This window comes from Phocoena sinus, chromosome 2 (genome assembly GCF_008692025.1).
Source record: "Phocoena sinus isolate mPhoSin1 chromosome 2, mPhoSin1.pri, whole genome shotgun sequence".
In the NCBI taxonomy this organism is placed as follows: domain Eukaryota; kingdom Metazoa; phylum Chordata; class Mammalia; order Artiodactyla; family Phocoenidae; genus Phocoena; species Phocoena sinus.
This window is the reverse complement of record NC_045764.1, coordinates 37,961,348-37,981,314: the sequence shown is the minus strand read 5'-3', so window position 1 is coordinate 37,981,314 and position 19,967 is coordinate 37,961,348. Positions and strand designations below refer to the sequence as shown.

The 19,967-nt window shown below is 52.3% G+C and overlaps 1 protein-coding gene across 1 annotated transcript; it reads right to left on the bottom strand.

Annotated features, from left to right (window-relative positions):
- Positions 1-1,121: 1,121 nt before the first annotated feature.
- Positions 1,122-19,557, bottom strand: ANPEP (alanyl aminopeptidase, membrane). The gene is made up of 20 exons (XM_032624281.1): positions 18,905-19,557; positions 18,232-18,374; positions 17,983-18,122; positions 17,432-17,558; positions 17,190-17,344; positions 16,814-16,927; positions 16,571-16,714; positions 16,326-16,391; positions 16,137-16,202; positions 14,385-14,560; positions 14,041-14,120; positions 12,647-12,780; positions 12,472-12,527; positions 11,398-11,545; positions 8,157-8,248; positions 7,589-7,699; positions 7,294-7,461; positions 6,425-6,565; positions 5,919-6,000; positions 1,122-1,733 (listed from the first exon to the last, which is right to left on the bottom strand). The coding sequence occupies exons 1-20, from the start codon at positions 19,555-19,557 to the stop codon at positions 1,584-1,586; spliced, it is 2,946 nt and encodes a 981-aa protein (XP_032480172.1). The 3' UTR covers positions 1,122-1,583.
- Between the last annotated feature and the right edge of the window lie 410 nt (positions 19,558-19,967).

The window sequence follows — 19,967 nt, the reverse complement described above, 5'->3', positions numbered from 1 at the left end:
CGCCCCATCCTTTGATATGCGGAAGGCAGTGGAGCGTGGAGGAGCCTTCCTGGCCCCAGGCCCGCTGGCGCGCTTCTCACAAGGAGGAAGAGGCTGGGAGGAAAAAGGATGAATGGGGCCTTGAGCAGGAGATAGGGCTAAGGATGATAGTAACACCCGGCTCTCCTTAAGTGTCAGACTGTGTGCTAAGTACGTGAATCTCCTTAGATCCACACACCAACCCTATGATAGATCGTCTTTATCATGCAGATGAGGAAACCAAAGCCCAGGGGTCAAGAAACAGGCTGGACTTGAAGGCTTCAGCTGGAGCAGCTCACAGGTGGGGTCAACTGGAGGTGACCCCTGAGGAGCCTGGGCTATCTGTTACCTCCCTCTTTCCCTCCCACCAGCCTTGGTTGCTCAGCTGAACCTCCTTTGCCAAGAAATTTCCACCAAGGCTGATGTGGGCCGTGGAGCCCTGCGGGTCCCAGACCTTCTCCTCAGAGTTGGCCCTGATCACTGGCTGCCCCAGGTGATCTGGAGAGCACCTGCCTTTTTCTGTATGCTACTCTTGAAAACAACCACTTTACAAACTGATATGCCACGCAGGGATCCTGGAGAGGTGGCAGGACATGCCCTTGGCCAGTGAGTGGTCACACCAGGCCTGGACCCAGGGCTTGCTGCCCTTACCGTGAGCCCTTTTCTCTCACTCTCCCAGGTGTGCTGGCTGCAGTGCAGGAAGAGGGGCCCAGCCAGCACCCTGCTCCCTGAACTTGCCTTACGCTAGTTCAGGTGCAAATCCTAGCTTCTGAAACCATGGAAACTCCTGCTTTCTGGAAAAGCACTCCCTCCACTGTCAGGACCTGCTCTGTGTCTGGCACCAAGCCCTACTCCACCTTGGGGACTGCTGTGTCCCCATTCCTTCCACCTCCAGTGGTTCCCCAGCACCCAGAGTCTCAATCCTGCCAATGAAATGAACACTGCAGGCAGACACTGCCATACAGGTGTTCTAGGAAGGACCGGCAGGCTGGGTACTTCTTCCCTCCTATGTTTCCTGGGGGTCCAAGGCCCCCACACACCCCAGGTTCTCTAGCTGTTGTGCAGATCCACTCCTGCTCTAGTTTAGTAATGAGTCTGGAAGCTCATCTAGAAATCCTTTATTTACATTTTATCTTAGAAAAAAATATACAGATCTGGTGCTCTGTTGACTCCTCAGGTTCAGGGTCTTTATGGGAGGGTGAGAGAGGGCACAGGGCAGCCCTCCAAGGCAGTCCATCATCCATCAAGGGCCTCTGCTCATCTGGCCCTTGAGCTGGACTTCCCTGAGATCAGCCCCAGGGCCCTGGGTGACAGGAGCCATGCCAGGCCTGGGGTGGGGTTGTCATGAGGGGCAGGGGCTGGGAGGCACTTGGACAGTCTGGCCATCAGAAACTGGATTGGCCCCCTGGGCAGAGTGGAGAGAACATGGGCCAGAGACTCTGTTCCTAAGGGGATGACACGGGTGCCTCAGGCTTCAGGAATGGGGGCCCTACCGTGAGCCACTTGGATAGACACACGTGGGCATCTTACATGGGGGCCAGGTGACTGTAAGCACCAGGGACTATTTAGCTGTGTTCTGTGAACCACTTTAACACCACCTCCTTGTTCTCCTTCACCCACTTGATGTTGGCTTTGGTCTTCTCCAGGGCTTGCTCCAGAGCCCGGGTGCCTGAGCCGAAGCCTACATCCATGTTGTTCTTCTTGAACTGCTCCAGCTGCGAGGAAAAGGATAATTCTGAGCCCCTGGTTAGGTCTCTAACACAGCCCTGAGGAGAGGGCTGCCAGATCCTCTGTCCTCCCCGTCCATGTTAGGGCCCCTAACATGGGAATGGGGACCACAGCCTGTTCTCCAGGACAGGCAGGGCCAGTCCTTCCCTCTCCCTGGCAGGGGTCAAAAATGACAGCCCTGGGCTTCCCTAATGGTGCAGTGGTTAAGAATCCGCCTCCCAATGCAAGGGACGCGGGTTCAAGCCCTTGTCCAGGAAGATCCCACATGCCTCGGAGTAACTAAGCCCATGCGCCACAACTACTGAGCCTCCACTCTAGAGCCCGCGAGCCACAACTACTGAAGCAGGCCCGCACGCCGAGAGCCCGCGCTCTGCAACAAGAGAAGCCACTGCAGTGAGAAGCCCGCGCACCACAACTAAGAGTAGCCCCTGCTTGCTGCAACTAGAGAAAGGCTGCATGCAGCAACAAAGACCCAACACAGCCAAAAATAAATAAATAAATAAATTTATTAAAAAAAAAAAAAAGACTGCCCCAAGGTTCAGCCTGGCTCCTACAGGTACTTAATCTTCATTGTGAGGTTCTTATTGAGTTGGTCCTCAGTTTTTAAATGAATTACAATCTCAATCCAATCAAGGGAGGAGAGAGGAACAAATTAAACAGACACCACAAGGAAGCAACCAGCCAAATTCAAAATGTGGCCATTTCTATAGTACAAATGGCCCAGTTGCTTGAGCAAATAAATGTTTTTTTTTGTTGGGTTTTTTTTTTTAAAGAGATGCTACAGATTAAAAGATGTATTAGTACTGGAGGTTGTAGCGAGGGCAATTAGGCAAGAAAATGAAATTAAAAGCATCCAGAAAGGAAGAAGTAAACTATCTCTATTTGCAGATGACACGATTTTGTATACAGAAAATCCCAAGGAATCGAAAAATAAAAAAGCACAACTATTAAAACTTATGAGTTCAACAAGGTTGCAGGATATAAGAGCAATATACAAAGATCAATTGTATTTCTATACACTAGTTGTGAAAAATCTGAAAATGAAATTAAGAAAACAGTTCCGTTTACAATAGCATCAAAAAGAATAAAATACTTAGGAATAAATTTGACAAAAGAAGTGCAAGACCAGTATGCTGAAAACTGTAAAATATTGTTGAGAAAAATTAAGAAGACCTAAATAAAAGGAAAAATAATGACAAATAAATCTGTGTTAATGGATTGGTAGATTTAATATTACTAACATGGAAATACTTCCCAAATTGATCTACAGATTCAATACAATCTCTATCAAAATTCCAACTGTATTTTTTTGCAGAAATTGGCAAGCTGATCCTAAAATTCATAAAGAAATGCAAAGATTCAGAATAGCCAAATGATCTTGAAAAAGAACAAAGTTGGAGGGCCCACAATCCCGATTTCAAAACTCACTACAAATCTATGATAACTAAGACAATGTGTACTAGCATAAAGACAAACAGATCAATGAAATAGAATTGAGAGTCCAGAAATAGACCCTAAAATTTATAGTCAAATGATTTTCAACAAAGGTGCCAAGATCATTCAATGGATGAAAGAATAGTCCTTTTATCAACAGAGGAATGGATAAAGAAGATGTGGTACATATCTACAATAGAATATTACTCAGCCATAAAAAAGAATGAAATAATGCCATTTGCAGCAACATGGATGGACCTAGAGATTATCATACTAAATGAAGTAAGTCAGACAGAGAAAGAAAAATATCATAGATATCATTTATATGTGGAATCTATTTTTTTTAATGATACAAATGAACCTATTTACAAAACAGAAACAGACTTACAGATATCAAAAACAAACTTATGCTTACCAAAGAGGAAACATGGGGGCCAGGAGAGATAAATCAGGACCTTGGGATTAATATACACACACCACTATATATAAGATAGATAACCAGCAAGGACCTACTGTATAGCACAGGGAGCATTACTCAATATTCTGTGATAAGCTATATGAGAAAAGAATCTGAAAAAGAATGAATATATGTATATGTATAACTGAATCACTTTGCTGTACACCTGAAACTGACACAACATTGTAAATCAACTATACTCCAATAAAATTTTTAATAAATTAATGATATTACAAAAAAAAGGAATAGTCCTTTTAATAAATGGTACCGGGACAACTGGATAGCCACATGCAAAGGGATGAAATTGGACCTCTGCCTTACACCATGTACAAAAATTAAGTCAAAATTGATCATTCCTAAATGTAAGAGCTAAAATGATAAGAATCTTAGTAAAAAGCATAGGTGTAAATCTTTGTGACCTAGGATTAGGTAATTGTTTCTTATATATGACACATAAAGCACAAGCAACAAAAGAAAAATAGAACGTTAGACTTCATCAAAATAAAAAACTTTTGGACTTCCCTGGTGGCTCAGTGGTAAAGAATCCACCTGCCAATGCAGGGGACATAGGTTCGATCCCTGGGTCGGGAAGATCCCACATGCCCCGGAGCAATTAAGCCCCTGCACCACGACTACTGAGCTTGTGCTCTAGAGCCTGCGAGCCACAACTACTGAGCCCACGTGCCACAACCACTGAAGCCCTCGTGCCTAGAGCCCGTGCTCCACAACAAGAGAAGCCCCAGCTCACCGCAACTAGAGAAAGCCCACATGCAGCAATGAAGACCCAATGCAGCCATAAATAAATAAATAAATATTTTTTTAAAAATTGAAAACTTTGTTTATCAAAGACACTATCAAGAAACTGAAAAGACAATCCACAAAATGGGAGAAAATATTTGCAAATCATTTGTCTAATAAGGGCCTAGTATCCAGAATATATAAAGAACTCTTGTAACTCAACAATAAAAAGACAAATACACCAATTAAAAACTGAGTGAAGGGGGCTTCCCTGGTGGCACAGTGGTTAAGAATCCGCCTGCCAATGCAGGGGACACGGGTTCGAGCCCTGGTCCACAAAGATCCCACATGCCGCAGAGCAACTAAGCCCGCGTGCCACAACTACTGAGCTTGTGCTCTAGAGCCCACGAGCCACAACTACTAAGCCCGCGTGCCTAGAGCCCATGCTCCACAACAAGAGAAGCCACCGCAATGAGAAGCTGGTGCACCGCAACGAAGAGCAGCCCCCACTCGCCGCAACTAGAGAAAGCCCGCGCACAGCAATGAAGACCCAATGCAGCCAAAAATAAATAAATAATTTTTTTAAAAAAATGAGTGAAGGATTTGAATAGACATTTCTCCAAAGAAGATATACAAACGGCCAAGAAGCACATGAAATGATGCTCAACATCATTAGTCATCCGAGAAATGCCACTCATAACCACAGTGAGATACCACTTTGCACCCAGTAGGATGGCTATAATTTTTTAAAAAAGGAAAATAACAATTCTCCCCCAAACATAAAGAAATTGGAACCTTCATACATTGCTAGTGGGAATGTAAGTTGGTGCAGTTGCTTTGGAAAACATTTTGGCAGTTTCTCGAAAAGTTAAACACAGTTACCAAATGACCTAGCAATTCCACTCCTAGGTGTACACCCACGAGAACTAGAAACAGAGGTTCACTCAAAAACATGAACATAGGGGACTTCCCTGGTGATCCAGTGGTTAAGACTCTGTGCTCCCAATGCAGGGGGCACAGGTTCAATCGCTGGTCAGGGAACTAAGATCCCACAAGCGGCTGTGGCACGGCCAAAAAAAGGACAGAATTTGAAAATGGCCTGGGTATAAGATGATAGTAAGGCATTGTTAATTTTCTTGTATTTGCTAATGATAGATTACGTTTTAAAATTCCTTTATTTTAGATATGACTAAAGTGTTTATAGGTGAAATTATATAATATCAGTGATTAGCTTGAAAACTGTCCACTCCCAAAAAATGTCAGCAAATGTTAACAATTGTTCAATCTGAGTAACGGGTACGTGGAGGTTCATTATATTATTCTCCTTACCTTTTGCCTATACAAAAATTCCAAGATGAATATCTGTGATTGAATTGTGACATTTAGAAAGTCTGGATACCCAGTTTCCCCTGTACATGAGGAAGGCCTGACCACATGGAGCCCCGCTGCCTTGTGAACACATGCGGTGGGAGCTGAGTGGCGGCTGTCCCTTGAGACTGGGGATGGGCTTCTGGGTGCTGCCCCAAGGTCCAGGGCTTCTTACCTTCTGCAGCTCGAACTCAGTGGAGAATCTTCGGGTCACAGCCTGGATGAGGTTGGAGAAGGAGAAGGAACCACCGCCGTAACTGCAGGGCAGGGAGAGAGAGGAACCGTGAGGGGGGCCAGGAACCAACGTTCAGTGACTGGCAGGCGACACGGGACCCTGTGACTGTCCCTATCTCGTAGATGTGATGAAATGACATGTCTAAGGAGACACCACTAGGGACTTGAACACAGGTTTGATTGCAGTGTCCTTGCTCCCATCTCTTCAGAGAACACTCCCACCAGCCAGACTTTCTTTCCCCCAAGTGGGAAAAGGGACAGCTGTGCCCCGCTGCCACATCTTTCAATACCTGTCCCTTCCCGACCTCAAGCTGGGTTCCTTTTGGACCACTCCGATGCAGTGTCTACCATCCACTCCCAACCCTACAGGGTCTGGTGCACACAGCCCACCCCCAGGGGACACAGCCTTGGTGTGCGCTTCCCCTAACATGCTCTCAGCAGACTCACTCCTGAAAGATTTTCTTCCAGTTGCTCTGGACAAATTCCCAGGCCAGAGATTGCCCGACGACGTTGCTGGCAATGCTGTTAATGGTGGAGGTGGCATCCTGCTTCCGGATGAGGTCTGGGTTCAGGGTGTAACTCAGGTACCTGTGAGGACAGCATGCTGCGTAATAAGTAAAAGGACCCTGCCCTCCACCCCACACACCTCTCCTGCAACCTCTCAACATGCCTTCAGCATGCTGCGGGTTAAAGACTCCTCGGTCCTACCGCCCTCCTGTAGATGGGACACTGAGTCCCCTAAGCAGGGTCACTGGCTATGCTAGGTATCATACTGACATAGACCAAGTGCTTGATAAATATCTGACGATGAATGAACGAAGGAAGGGGTAAGCGCTGCACCAGGTAGGATGGCCACTCCTGTCTTTGACATTGAGGGTAGCTCTTCTTTACTGAAGTACAGAAGATGGCATATGAGGCACACAGTGGGAGCCGGGAGCTCTCATCCAAGGGTTTGGGGGGTACCCAGCTGGATGTCCAGAAGGCCTCAGGTCCAGGTGCACCACAGCCCTTGACAGAGAGGTAAAGGCTAGGAGACTGCAGCAGTTAAAAGCACAGGACGTGGACCCAGATCCAGATTCAAATCTTGTTTTTCTCACTTAGTAAAGCTTCTACACTTTGGGCAAGTTGTTTTGCTTCTTTGAGCCTCAGTGTCCTCATCTGTAAAACTGGGAAACACACTGCTCCACTGCACAGGTTTACGAGGATCCCACGGAGGAGAGTGTGGACGCCTGGCTGGTTCTTTCTCCCCCACATTGGGAGCCTGGTCCCCGGCGGGGAGGGGAACTCACCCAGCCCCGTCCAGCTCTGGTCCTCACCTGTTCAGGAGCCAGACCTGGTTGGTGCAGGCCAGCGCTGAGCGGAGTTTGTCAGCTTCATTAACCAGTCGGGCTTGTTGTAACTGCCTCCAGGCGAAGTCCCACTCTTTCTGGTCACCCTGGGCGATGGCATTGCAGTAGATGGTGGACCGCAGGTTGGGATGGATCCTGGTGTGGGGTCAGGGTGTCAGGGGTAGAGTAGCAGCAGGGAGGGCAGGACGAGGGTCTGATGAGGGCAGGGCTGTGAGCTTGAGGGACAGATAAAGATCAGGAGACAAGCAGGGGACACACTCACGGGTTATTTTGGGGGTCCATCATCCACCGGTTGTAAAGGTTCTTGGCCAGCTCCTCACACTTAGGCAGCCCATTGGAGCAGGCAGTGCTGATGGCATTAATCTCATTGTACCTGCCCCAGGGGTGACACTCTGTCAGCATGCCTGGCTCTGACTCTGGCAAAGACTCCCCTGCTGACACACAACTCCAGGAAGGGCAGCAGGGCTGGGGCTCTAAGGTTGCAGCCCTCCCGCCCTTTGGGTCCCCCTCTTTGCTTCTTGCCTTGGGCAGCCCAGGGAGGGTGGGCACAGACTCCAGCCCCACCTTCAACACCTAGAATCTGAATAACAATGCCGGTGAGGGGACCTTGAAATTTCAGTTTGGTCCTTTGTACAAAGAGGCCACATAGAGCCTCAGGGCAGGGCTCCCTATTCCTAGTGGGTGGGTGGGTCTCTCCCTGACTGGTGGCCCTGGTCCAGCCAGGAGTTGGGAACTTCAGAGGAGAATGCTGCTGGGACTTGCTCTGGACTTCCCAGGTCAGGGTGCCTGGGCCACCTGTGATCTCCAGGCCCAAGAGAGGTCATACTCACTGGTCCATCAGGCTTTCTGGGCGCTTAGTCCAGTTTTGGGTGAGATTTTCAAAATGTAGGAAGAGGGGTTCAACCTGATTCCTGAGGTAATTCTGGGAAAAAGAAAACATGAACAGCCTCAAAGAAGAGACTCATGTCTGACCCACCTGGAGCCCCACGGAGCCTCTGATGTGGGTGGGCAAGTGTAGCAAGGGCTAATGGCTACAGAAGCAAGAGGCCAGAGGCTAAGGGCCTCGCCCAAGGCCAGATAGTGGTCAAAGGAGCCGGCGCTAGTTCAGGTCTCACATGACTGATCTGAGATTCTTTCTCCTCAACCAGTTCTGACACTGATGTCTAAGTATCACCATTTCCTAATATAGTTTTAGGGCCTACCATCCCCCACCACCTGATCATAAGTATTCTGCCTTTATTGTGGGGAATTTAGAAAACACTGTAAAGCATAGGCAGAAAATACTAACCACCCCAGAACGTACCAAATCCATGACTCCCAAATTGGTGAGTTTGCCCCTTCCTTTCTCTTTTCTACCCAGCATATCTACAATTCTGCATGCTGTTCTTTTAGCTGGCATTGTCGTGTAAGGCCCAGCCCATGTTATTAAACTCCTTTGCAGACGCTGGTTCAGGAGAGTAGATTATCATGTGTGTCAACCAGAATCCGCATCCAAACGTTAAAGGAATAAACCCCCAAGAGCAAAGAGAATTGGAAAGGAAATAACAGTGGATGAGACGGCCACACAGTGTAGGAGCTGGGAGGTGGAGAGAGGGAGATGGAACAGGCTTGGCCAAGGCGGGGGTCTGCAGCAGAGCACCTGCCGTGGGGGAGATGGAGACAGAAGCAAGGAGACTTGCTGTGGCGAGGCTCGGGATTAGAGGGATGGGTGTGCAGGGGACAGGAGTGAGGCCGGGCTGTGAACAGGGCAATGGAGTCCAAGTCTGTAGAGGGACTAATTAAACCCTCAAGCGCCCACTTCCCTCCCTGCCTCAAGCAACACCCCTCCCTCTCCCATGAGCAAGGCTGAATCAGAGTGGTTCAGCACTAGGGTCCCCAGACACAGTGGGAGGGTTGCTGAATTGCAGAGAGGGCCAGAGGTGAAAGTTTACAGCCTAAATGGAGGTACCTCCCCAGTTTCCTTCCCCACCCTGATCCCAGAAAGTGAGCCTCAACTGCACAAGACAGAGGATCACTCTGGAGACTGAATGGTCTCAAGGGAACACAGTCACAGATATTAATTTTTGAGGGTCCCCACGAGGAGTTACTTAGTCACCCCATAACAAGACTGCAGGTGACCAACTCCACCTCCTTGTGGAGCTTTCAACCACTGCCTCACTCTCAAATTCAAAGGGGCAGCTCAGCTTCCAACTTGAAAGAGGAGATCAAAACAGACAGAAGACTTGGAGGAAACAAGTCAGTGAAAGAAAAAGAAAACTTCGTAAAAGCCTATGATAAATATCTTCCAAGAGTTCAGGGAAGATATTGCATAGGACACTGGAGCCAGGAATAGCACTTGGAAACTTAAATATATGATAGGAAAAAATGAGGAGAGGCGGTGTGCTAAACTGAGGGCATATCCCAGAGGTCAGAACAAGAAGTCAACAAGCCAGAAAATAGGAGAGAAGAAAACTAGAGGACCAATGTAAGGGCAGTGAATTGGATTAACAAGTGTCCCAGAAAGAGAGAACCGGGGGAAAAAAGGAGAGGAAGAAAGTTTAAAGGAGCAATGCAAAGTTGTCCAGGTTGAAAATATAGAAGGATAAGAAAGGCCTGCATGAAGGACCACCAGCATGGAGAGAAGAGCCCACAGCTTCCAGAAGGGGAACCAGGCCACATTCAAAGAACTGGAAATAAGAAAGGCCCTGGGCTTCTCAACAGAAACATGAGAGGTTTGATGTCAATGGAGCAAGACCTGAAATTTCCTGAGGAATAATTTCCAAAATAAAAACTACTTTTTTTTTTTTTAATTTTTTTGGCCATGCTGCGAGGCATGTGGGATCTTAGTTCCCTGATCAGGGACTGGACCCATTCCCCCTACAGTGGAAGCACAGAGTCCTAACCACTGGACCGCCAGGGAAGTCCCTCAATCTAGAAACTTCTAAACCCAAGCAAACTCTCAATGCAGTGTGAAGGTGGAATAAAGACATTTCAGACAATCTACCTGAAAAAATCCACCTCTTATGAACCCTTTCTCCAAAACTGGAAGATGTGCTCCCCTAATAGAGAGAAAACTCAAGGAAGAATCCATGGGTTCAGGAAACAAGAGATGCAACAATGGAGAGCCTCCCAGCATGGGAGCTGAGTAGCAGTTCTAGAAGGGAGCAGGCCGACAGAGGGCACCAGGAGGGATGCCTCCAGGAAAAAGCAAAATTAATGTATTATCTGATACATTTGTATAAGATGTATAAAAAAGGAGACACAAACATGGTACTTTATGTGGCTCGGCGGAGAATGATATTTAAATAATCACATAAAGTAAATGCTGAATACTGAGTTGACCAAATACTGTGATTTTACTACATTAGGAGGATGGGGTGAATCCAAGGTGTAGGTAGGTTAATGAGTTTAAAGTGAGTTAAAACCTCATTTACCATAACAGTCAGTTAATCATGTGAAAAACATTTTTAATGACTACATAATATCCCATCAACTGGATATTCTAGTTTACTTAACCAACTCCAACTGTTGGACATTTGAGTATTTTTGGTTTTCTTGTCTTTTATAAACCACACTTCAATGAACATCCTTATGGGTTCAGCTATGGATCCAGAGCAAGCAGCTTCCCTCTGATCCTCCCTGCCCGTGCCCCCATGCTTCAAAACTGTTAACATCGGCATCTCCCTCCAGGCCCTTAGGGCAGGCTAGGCAGGCACAGGCCCGCTCCTTTCACAGAGGGGTTCTCTGGGTCTGAAGAGGATTGCCTGAGTCCACACAGCTGGTAAAAGGCCTTCTCCCTCACTCCCACCCCCTTCCTGTTCTGTGGCTTTTTCTGTTGCCTTCTGAAAGAAGGATTTGCTAATTTCCAAATCTAGCAAACCTTGCTAGAAGTCTGTGTCCTTTCTTTGCTGTGCCCAACCTGCTCACCTTCTCAATCCCTGCTCCCTTCACCCTACATCCCTCCTACTCTCTCACCACTGCCAAGGACGTGGCGTGTTTCACCATTCCAGGCAATATTTCTATTCACTTCCTTATGGTGTAATTTCAGGCACTGGGGAATTGGTCCTTGAACCCTGCCATGCCCCTCTGTACCTTCATGGGACCGTAGACCTCGGATCGGTCGAACATGAGCTTGAAGTACCTCAGGCTGCTCAGGGCGGCCTGCCAGGGCATGTACTCTATCTCGTTTTTCAGGAAGAGGGTGTTGTTCAGCGCCAGGGTGACAGGGACTATACGGGCACTGGGAACAGACAGAGGGGCTCAAGTAAGCACCCCCACCCAGTCCAGCCTCACTGTGGGAACCCCAACCTCCTCCTAGAGCCTGAGGTCCCAGAGGCCCAACTGAGCCAACTCCAGCATTCACCAGGGGTGGGGCTGGGGGTAGGGGTGAGGGATGTGGATGCTGGGTGGTGCCACAAACGAGGCCAGCCCAGGCCTGGCCCTCACCCACTGCCAGTCACATTTCCTTGCTCATTATCCCCATTTTACAGGTGAGGAAACTGAGGCTCAGAGAGGTAAAGTGCTTTGCCTAAGGCCACACAGCCCACAGGAGACAGATCAGAAATTCAAAAAGACAAGAAACCTGTGCTATTTACTCTGCCCACCTCTTCTCTGATTGCTTGGCTCTCTGGTCTTTCCTCCCTCCACCTCCTCAGGCCATCTGTGCATATTTGGTTCATAAATGTCCATGTCTATGGGTGACATCACTTACGTCTAAGAACTTGGCACCTGCTGGTGCTCATGAACACAGCAGCTGCTCAATAAATATCTGTTTATCCATGCTGCATCTCTTCTATCCTGTCCTTCCCGTATCTTTCTTAGCACTGAGCATGGTGGCCTGGGCCATAGGTAGTCCTCCGGAAAACCTTGGTGCCGTGGAGTGCACTGTGGTTTTGGAGTTGGACAGGACTGCGTCTGGCTGTCATGGGCTAATGTGTGACCTCAGGCAGGGTACTCAAGCTCTGAATCTCAGAGTCCTTCTCTGGGAAGTATGGGCTGTGACACTGACAATCTCCGGGGACATGGGGCCAAGGGAGGGGTGTGCACAAGCACAGGGAGCCCACGGTGCTGAGCCTGGCACATGGTGAGGACGGCAGCAGGCAGCACTGGCTCTCACTATGGAACCACACTCACCAAGTCACCAGGCTTCCATGGCTGAGCACTCACCTGGCCAGGTTGAAGCTGTCGTAGATGACCTGTGCCCGATTGATGACAGGGATGGTCTAGAAGGGGCAACAGAGCGTGTGACCTCGGGCTGGCTGTGCGGGCAGGCCCTGCAGTCTGGGACCCCGTCGTGGGGCTGGGCCTCGGGCAGGGGATGGGTGGGGCGGCAGGTACCCACCAGTGGTTTTATCTGCAGCTGATTCTGAATCTTCCTCCAGTTGTTCTCATCGTAGTTCACCTGGTAATAACCCGTCACGTTGACGTTAAGCAGGACCCACTCGTCTGCTCCAGTTTTGAACATTTTGTCCTGGGCTGTGGGGAGAGACCAGAGCTGGGCAGGGCTGCTCAGAAGGCCACAGGCTGACCCGACCCAGGCCTCGGCAGAGCAGCCTCCGCTGCAGTCTGGCAGCAGCCGGCCCTCACGCCGCTGGGCCAACGCCAAGGAGGGGGGCGGAGAAGAGGGGTAGGACTGGCTGCCAGGGCCCGACTCTGGCCGCGGACCTTGGACAGACCAGTTGCCATCTCTGAACCTCAGTGGCCGCCCTGCCTCCCACAGGCTCTGTGTGGCTGGGTCAGTGGCATCCACCGGGACAACTCCATCAGCACACCCCTGGCCACTCAGACTCAACTCCCCAGGCGGCCTCTCCCCCTCCACCCCCTCCTCCTCCCACCTCTCCACTTGTAACAATGCCATCACACCCAGGCAGCACCTCCCATCCAGTTAGCCGCCCAGCACTGCTCATCTCTTCCTGGGGGCTCTGTGCCCCCTCCTCACGGCTCTCCCTCCACCCTTTCTCCTGGCAGCCAGAGGGGATCCTTCCATAACTGCAGGTCAGACCCAATGGCTTTCACACTTCCCACCTGTCCCAGCTCCTCCCGGCCCGAGGACATAGCCATTGTCTCCTGCAGCCTGCAGGGACCCGCTTCAGCTTCACCGAGGGCGCACCTCTGCCCGAGCCACACTCAGTCCCCGAGCTTCTCTCTGCTGCCATTAGCCTGGCGAACTCCTGCTCTTACTCTGACTCAGCTCACCTCCTCCAGGGAGTGTTTCCTGACCTCTCCATGAAGTTGAAGCTCCCTATTCCCCGCTCCCTACCCACCTGCCCCAGTACCCCAGAGGCCACATATGCCTCTGTTAAAGCACTCAGCACAGCTCTGGAACGTTTGAACTGCTTGTCTTCCTTCCCTTCACCTGCAGCCTTGGCTTAGGCAGAGGATGACTTGCCTTGACCTTGGTTTCCTCAGTGCCTGGCAGAGTAGAACTGCTCATACTATGTGCCAGGCACTGTTTTAAACATTCCACGGGAATCCTCCTCTTTAACCTTCACACAACTCAATGGGGTAGATATTGTTCCTAGCCCCACTGTATAGATGGGGAAATGGAGATCAGAGAGAGATGGTAACTTGGCCAGGGTCACACAGCATAGAAATTAGAACCAAAGAAGCTGGCTCCATTTGTTGAATAAAACGATGAAGGAAGCCCTGGCTGAGGCCTGCCATAACCCCAGAACATGGGCCAGGAGCTGGGAGTATGGGATGGGGCTGCTGTCCACTAGGGCAGGGCTGGATTACCTGTTGCGTTGCCCGGCAGCCAGTAGGGGTCCTGCAGTCTGCCATTTTTGATAGATGAGATGGGAACAATCCACAGGTAGCTGCAACAAGAGATCCAGAGGCCAGGTGTGAGAAACGGCAGCTCTTGGGCACTGCCAGCAAAGAACAGCCTTGCCCGGACTTCCAGTTTCTGCCCAACTCTGGCACTAAAACGCCCCCATCCTCCTGGCCCAGGAAGGAGACTGTCTACAGCCACTATGGCAGGGCCACAGCGGGCCAGGCCCTGCTATGGTCAGAGGGTCCCAGAGCAACTGCCCCTCAGAACCTTCACTAGGACGCCTGTCTCAGTGACCTCATCTGCTCACTTGAACACTGAGGGGCGGGTGACGTTGGACTCGGGGTCAAGGAGGAAGTGCTTCTGGGAGATGCTCCCTGTCTTGGTGTCCACAGTGATGACAGGGAAGCCCATCTGCTGGGTCCAGCGGTCCATGATGGCACGCACGGTGTCTGGCAGCTCGACGGTCGACTGATTGTTTACAGCCTTGGGCAGAGGGATATGGTGCGGCCATCAGCGACTGCCATTCTCCCACCCACCCACCCTCCCCTTGCACCCTTGGCCTCCCCTTAGTGGTACCACTTTGCTGGGAGGCAGGAGCTGGGGTCCCAGCCCGGCTCTCTGTCTCCTCGGCTGCCCAGTGCTGGACACGCCAAGAGCTTCCCAGCCTCTGGTTCATTCCACTTTGATTAAGCAAATCTATGTGGCCTCCCATTCTGTGATCCACCCTCAGGTGTGTGCGTGTCAGGGAGGGGCACCCAGGATGCCCATGGCTCAGCCTGAACAAACCCGGGAGGACAGGCAGGGAGAGGAGACAGAGAGGAAGGAAAACCAGTGTCCCCATGTCACAGGCAGCGCGAAGGAGAGGGTCGTGGCGATGTGAAGGAAACGCACCTGGATGAGGGTCTGGGGATGGGCTTAGGGTGGTTGTTATTGTCTTAAATCTTTTTTCATCTTTTTCCATGTGTGTGCATTGCTTTCATAATAATAACAGAAAACCAACCACATCTGTTAATAACTGAGAAAATAAAAAACTAAGAACAGCGTAAATAGAGGGCAGAAGACCCTGTCGGAAGGTGCAAGCTGAGGGAGAGGGCATCTCTAGGGGGGCTGCAGAGAGAAAGGGCTCAGGGAAAGAGGGAGGGACAGATGGAGCTGGAGGGGTGCTGGTGTGGAGGAGGGCTTGGCTTCGGAAGAAAGGAAGGCGCTGGAAACTGAGGCTGGGCAAGGAAGACAGTGGAAGCGGAGGGGAGGGACTGACGCTGTGGGAGGTGTGGGACGTGGACCGGCCTCGTGGCAGATGGATGTCGGGCTGGAGACTGGCCAGGAGGGCCCTGGAGCCCAGCTGTGACTCTGTGACAAGGCCCTGGGCCTCCCCTCCCTGGTCAGGCTGGTCATGGAGCACAGGCATATGGGGGGATCAGTAGGGCTGACCAGGGCCACAGAGAAGGGGTGGGGGCCGCCGTGAAGGAGAAGACATGATGGGGGATGATGGGGAGAGTCTCAAGAGAAGTGGGGAGGAGGGGCAGGCAGGAGGGTGGGAGTGGTCAGAGGGTTTGCCCAAAGACAGGGGCCACTCAGGGTCTGAATGGACAGGAATGCAAGGTGAGGCTGGATAGGAGGGTCAGAGAGCGTGCCGAGGGTGCTGGTGTGTGCAAAGTCACGTCTGGGAGGGGCCAGCTGGGGCGCAGGGCAGCCAGGAATGCTGAGTAGGTGAATGACTGGCTCCAAAGTTCCAGGCAGAGGAAGGCTTGGGCTTGGGAACCACAAGAGCCCATTTCCTCGCTACTCAGATGATGGCACTCCTCAGCTGCCCTCACAGAGCTCACTGTAGCATGAGGGGGGCTGCCTGCCAGGGCTTGTGACCCAGGCTCTCGTAACACCTCCTTCAAGGAGACATCATTGCGCCCATTTTACAGATGAGCAAGCAAGCCTCCAGGTGGCCTGCCTGGGAGGGTAAGCAGTGGAGCTGGGCACATTCTTACACGTGTGCTGCCCCCAAGGACTTTCAGCGTCTCAGGACCCCCACAGAATGGCTTCAGGGGAGCTGGTTGTTACTGACCATCTGCAGGTGTTCCCACAGGTCCAGGTAGGTGGTGTTCTGATAGGCAAAGGCATTCAAGTAGGACTGTGGAAAGACAGGGCACGGTGAGGGTAAAGCTGCTGCCCCAGGCTCTACCACTCAGCCTCTGTGGTAGGCCGGGGCTTGGAGGAAACACCTCCCACCCTATGGCTGGCCAAGGGTACTCACCGCCAGGCCCTTCCTGAACAGGTCCTCAGTCAGGAACTCAGAAAGCATCCTGATGACCGAGGCTCCCTGGTGGAGGAGAGGGGGCTCAGAAGGCTGCGCCGAGCCAGCAGGAGACCCTGTGTCCCCATTGGGCGGGGACAGGTGCTCCCGGAGGCCCCAGCTTCGGTGGGCCCCTGTGGGCCGAGATCCCACCTCCCTTCCCATGACCCTACTATCTCAGGACCAGCATGGGGGCTGGGCAGCACCTTGCTATAGGAGATGGAGTCAAACATCTCGCTGATCTGGGCGGGTGTGTTGACCTCCTCGGCAGGGGTGGTCAGGGGGTGGGAGGAGGCCAGCGCGTCCACAGCCATCACATGGTACAACTCGTTCGGCACCATGAGGTCTTTCTGCAAATCCCCAGCAGCCATCAGGAGACTGGCCTCGGAGGGGGTGACCCAGGTCTTCCCCCATCCCAGACCCCAGAGGTCCCTGGGCAGCGGGCTCACCAGGTTCCAGGTGGGCTCTGCATAGTCAGCACCCAGGTACTCCACGTAGGAGGCAAAGCCCTCGTTCAGCCAAAGATCATTCCACCAGGCCAGGGTCACCAAGTTCCCAAACCACTGTGGGGGAGGGGAGGTCAGCCCGGCAAGCCACTGGCGCCTTGCGGTCACTAACGGTACCCAGAGCTACCCTTCACCGAGTGTTCCCAGTGTGCCAGTCTTGAGCTCGGCTTCACCGACATCATCATGACTCTCCTCCCTGACACCCTGCCAGGTGGAACTCTTCCCTTCTCAGCTGCCAAGGACGGAGCCACAACTTGTGCCGTCTCCTTCCAGAGCCCCCCTCGTTCTTTGTCTGCACTCCCCATGATTGGGGGGCTACCTGGTGGGCCAGCTCGTGAGCAATCACAGTGACAACCCGCTCTTTGTTGCTGCTGGAGGAGGCCTGTGGGTCAAACAGCAGCGAGTTCTCCCGGTAGGTCACCAGCCCCCAGTTCTCCATGGCACCGGCGTTGAAGTCGGGCAAGGCAACCTGGTCTGGGGAGTCCAGGCTGTTGGTGGGATGGCCTCAGGCTATGGGGGGAGACCCATCCACTTCCCCCCAATGCGAGGTACCTCACTCACCAGATTTTGGGAGTGGGTAGGGTGTATCAAAATGTTTGGCAAAGAAGTTTAGGATGGGACCTGTCACGTTCAGGGCATAACTGCCATGGTTCTCTGCAATTGCATTAGGCCGAGCCCAGATCCGGACCTGCAAAGAAGACAGAGGTAGGTCAGGGGCCCTTCTTGGGTCCTGGTGCAGGTGGGCCGAGTCCCAAAACCTGGCAGGCTGGGGGACCAACTAGGTTAAACTGGGAGGCTTGGTCAGCAGAGGAGAGGGCGGGGGTGTCTCTTCAGAGCCTTGAGTCACAGGCAGGGGCCTTTGGGGAACAATAGCCATAGACACCATCTGTCTGGCACCCAGGAGTCGGGAACTCCCTTCATGAGGAGGGTCCCACTTTTCAGATGCAGAGACGGAGGGTCAGAGAACCTAAGGCATTTGCCCAAGATCACTCAGAACTGGGATTCAAACACTGCCTAGCAACTCAGGGGCTGGGACAAGGATGAGGATAAATAGGAATATCTCCCAGGCCAGGACCAATCCCGAGGAAGGATAGGTGGCCTCAGCTCCATACCTGGACGTTGTTGGGTTCCGTTTTCTCCACACTCGTGAACTCGCACACGATGTAGGCCAGAAGGTATGTGGACATTACAGGCGTGGTTTTGAACTCAGTGACGTTCCAGTTGGGGTCTTCTACAAGCGGGACACTGGGACCTGGGCAGGGAGCACGCAGGCATGTGGGGTTGTGCCCTCTCCCTGCCCTGTGCCCCAGCCCTGGGGGTCTGCTTTCCGAGGATGTGTGGCCCCAGCCAGACCTGCTCACCTTTGGGCGGCATGTTGGACAAGGCCGTGAATCCATTGGGGTGGATGAGGGTGATGTTAAATGTGGCCTTCATGGCCGGCTCGTCAAAGCACGGGAAGGATTTCCGGGCATCTGTAGACTGCATCTGTGTCGTGGCCAGCACCCTGCCCGAAGCGGGGGTTAGAGGGTGTGCCAGCTTAATGCCTGTGCCCGTGTAGGTGTACGGGGCTGGGGCTGTAGGGTGTTGCTGGGTGTGCAGGGACGGGGTGCACAGATGCTGCCTGGCCTAATCCCTGCCCACCCCACCTCCCCCAGGCCGCCTCTAGGCCAACAGGCCAGCTGACGTGGGAGAGCAGAGCTCCTTCTGGACTCAGGGTCAAAGTCCTGGCAGGCTCCATCCCTGTATTGGCTGGGAAACCTTGGCAAATTTCTTTCCTCAGAGCCTGTTTTCCTATCTATCCAAGGGGCACTTTCATCTCTCATCCCTACTCCCTAATAAAGTATAGAGGAGCCCTCCGGGAAAGGGTCGATTGTCTTGGTAGCTGCTCTACCGGAGCTGCAGATGGAGTGATGGGCCAGCCAAGGACTCCCGAAGGTTCAAAGGCCCCGAACCCAAGCCCTTCCTTGGCTCCCAGGGTCCAGCTCTGCCTCAGCACCTAGGATCTGCCCCCCAGCAGACCCAGCTCTGACTTACTTTTTGACATTGCCTTCCATGTACTCGCTGCGGTAGAAGCCTGCCAGGTCGTCGGCCAGCTCCCCCTGAAATGTACTCTCCATCTCGTACATTCTGCCTGCCTCCAGCGAGCCCTTGAGGTGTACCACCAGATACTCCGTGGGCTCTACCAGCTCGGTCCTGTCGATGTCGGGGGCCGAGGAGGCCCCCACGCCCCTCAGGGCCACCATGTGCCCCTGGGTTGTGGTGTAGTTGAGCTTCTTGCTATGGATGATGATGACGTCAGTGGGGACCTTGCAGATGAAGCGGACGATGCTTCTGCCCTCGAAGATATACAGGCCATTCTTATTGGGAGTGAGGTAGGGCCTCAGTGTCACATCGTAGGAGTCAGGCAACAGTGTCGTGGGTAGGCGGTATCGGTTCCATGGCTTGCTCTGGTCCAAGGTGGTGGCCGTGGTGATGGTGGTTGTCAGGCTGGTCGCGGGGCTCATAGGGGTCGCGGAGCTCGTAGGGGCCACAGAGCTCATAGGGGCCACGGTGGTGGCGTACCCGGCATTCTGGTTCTTCTCCTGGGCATACAGCACAGACAGAGCGATGATAGTGGCTATGGCTGCCACGCCCAGGAGGATGCCCAGGATGCCCAGAGCCTTGGATATGTAGAATCCTTTGGCCATGGTGAGGGTGCAGAGGGAGCTTGGGGAGGCTCAGGACCGGTGGGGAACAGGGCAGCCTCGGGCCAGGCTTATATCCCTGAAGGGGAGGAGCCCCACAGCCTGCAGACTGGGCAAAAATTAACCAGGGCTCAGGCGAAGGTCACCGGACTGGGTGGGAACACACTCTGCCCAGGTTTCGGAGAGGAGATCCAGGAACAGTGTGCGGAGTGCAGCTCAGGGGTACCTGCTGGGAGCAAACTGTCCGGTTACAGGCTGCAGACTTCCTGGGAGCCCACCGAGGGCTGAAGGGCAGGCGTCAGGCTTCGTGCCCAGCAGGGAGAGGGAGCGGCCAGGTGGCTTGGATCTGCCTGCAAGCTGAGACAATGGGCACCAGAACAGGAGGATCGAGGTTAGGTCCAGGAGGTTAGAAG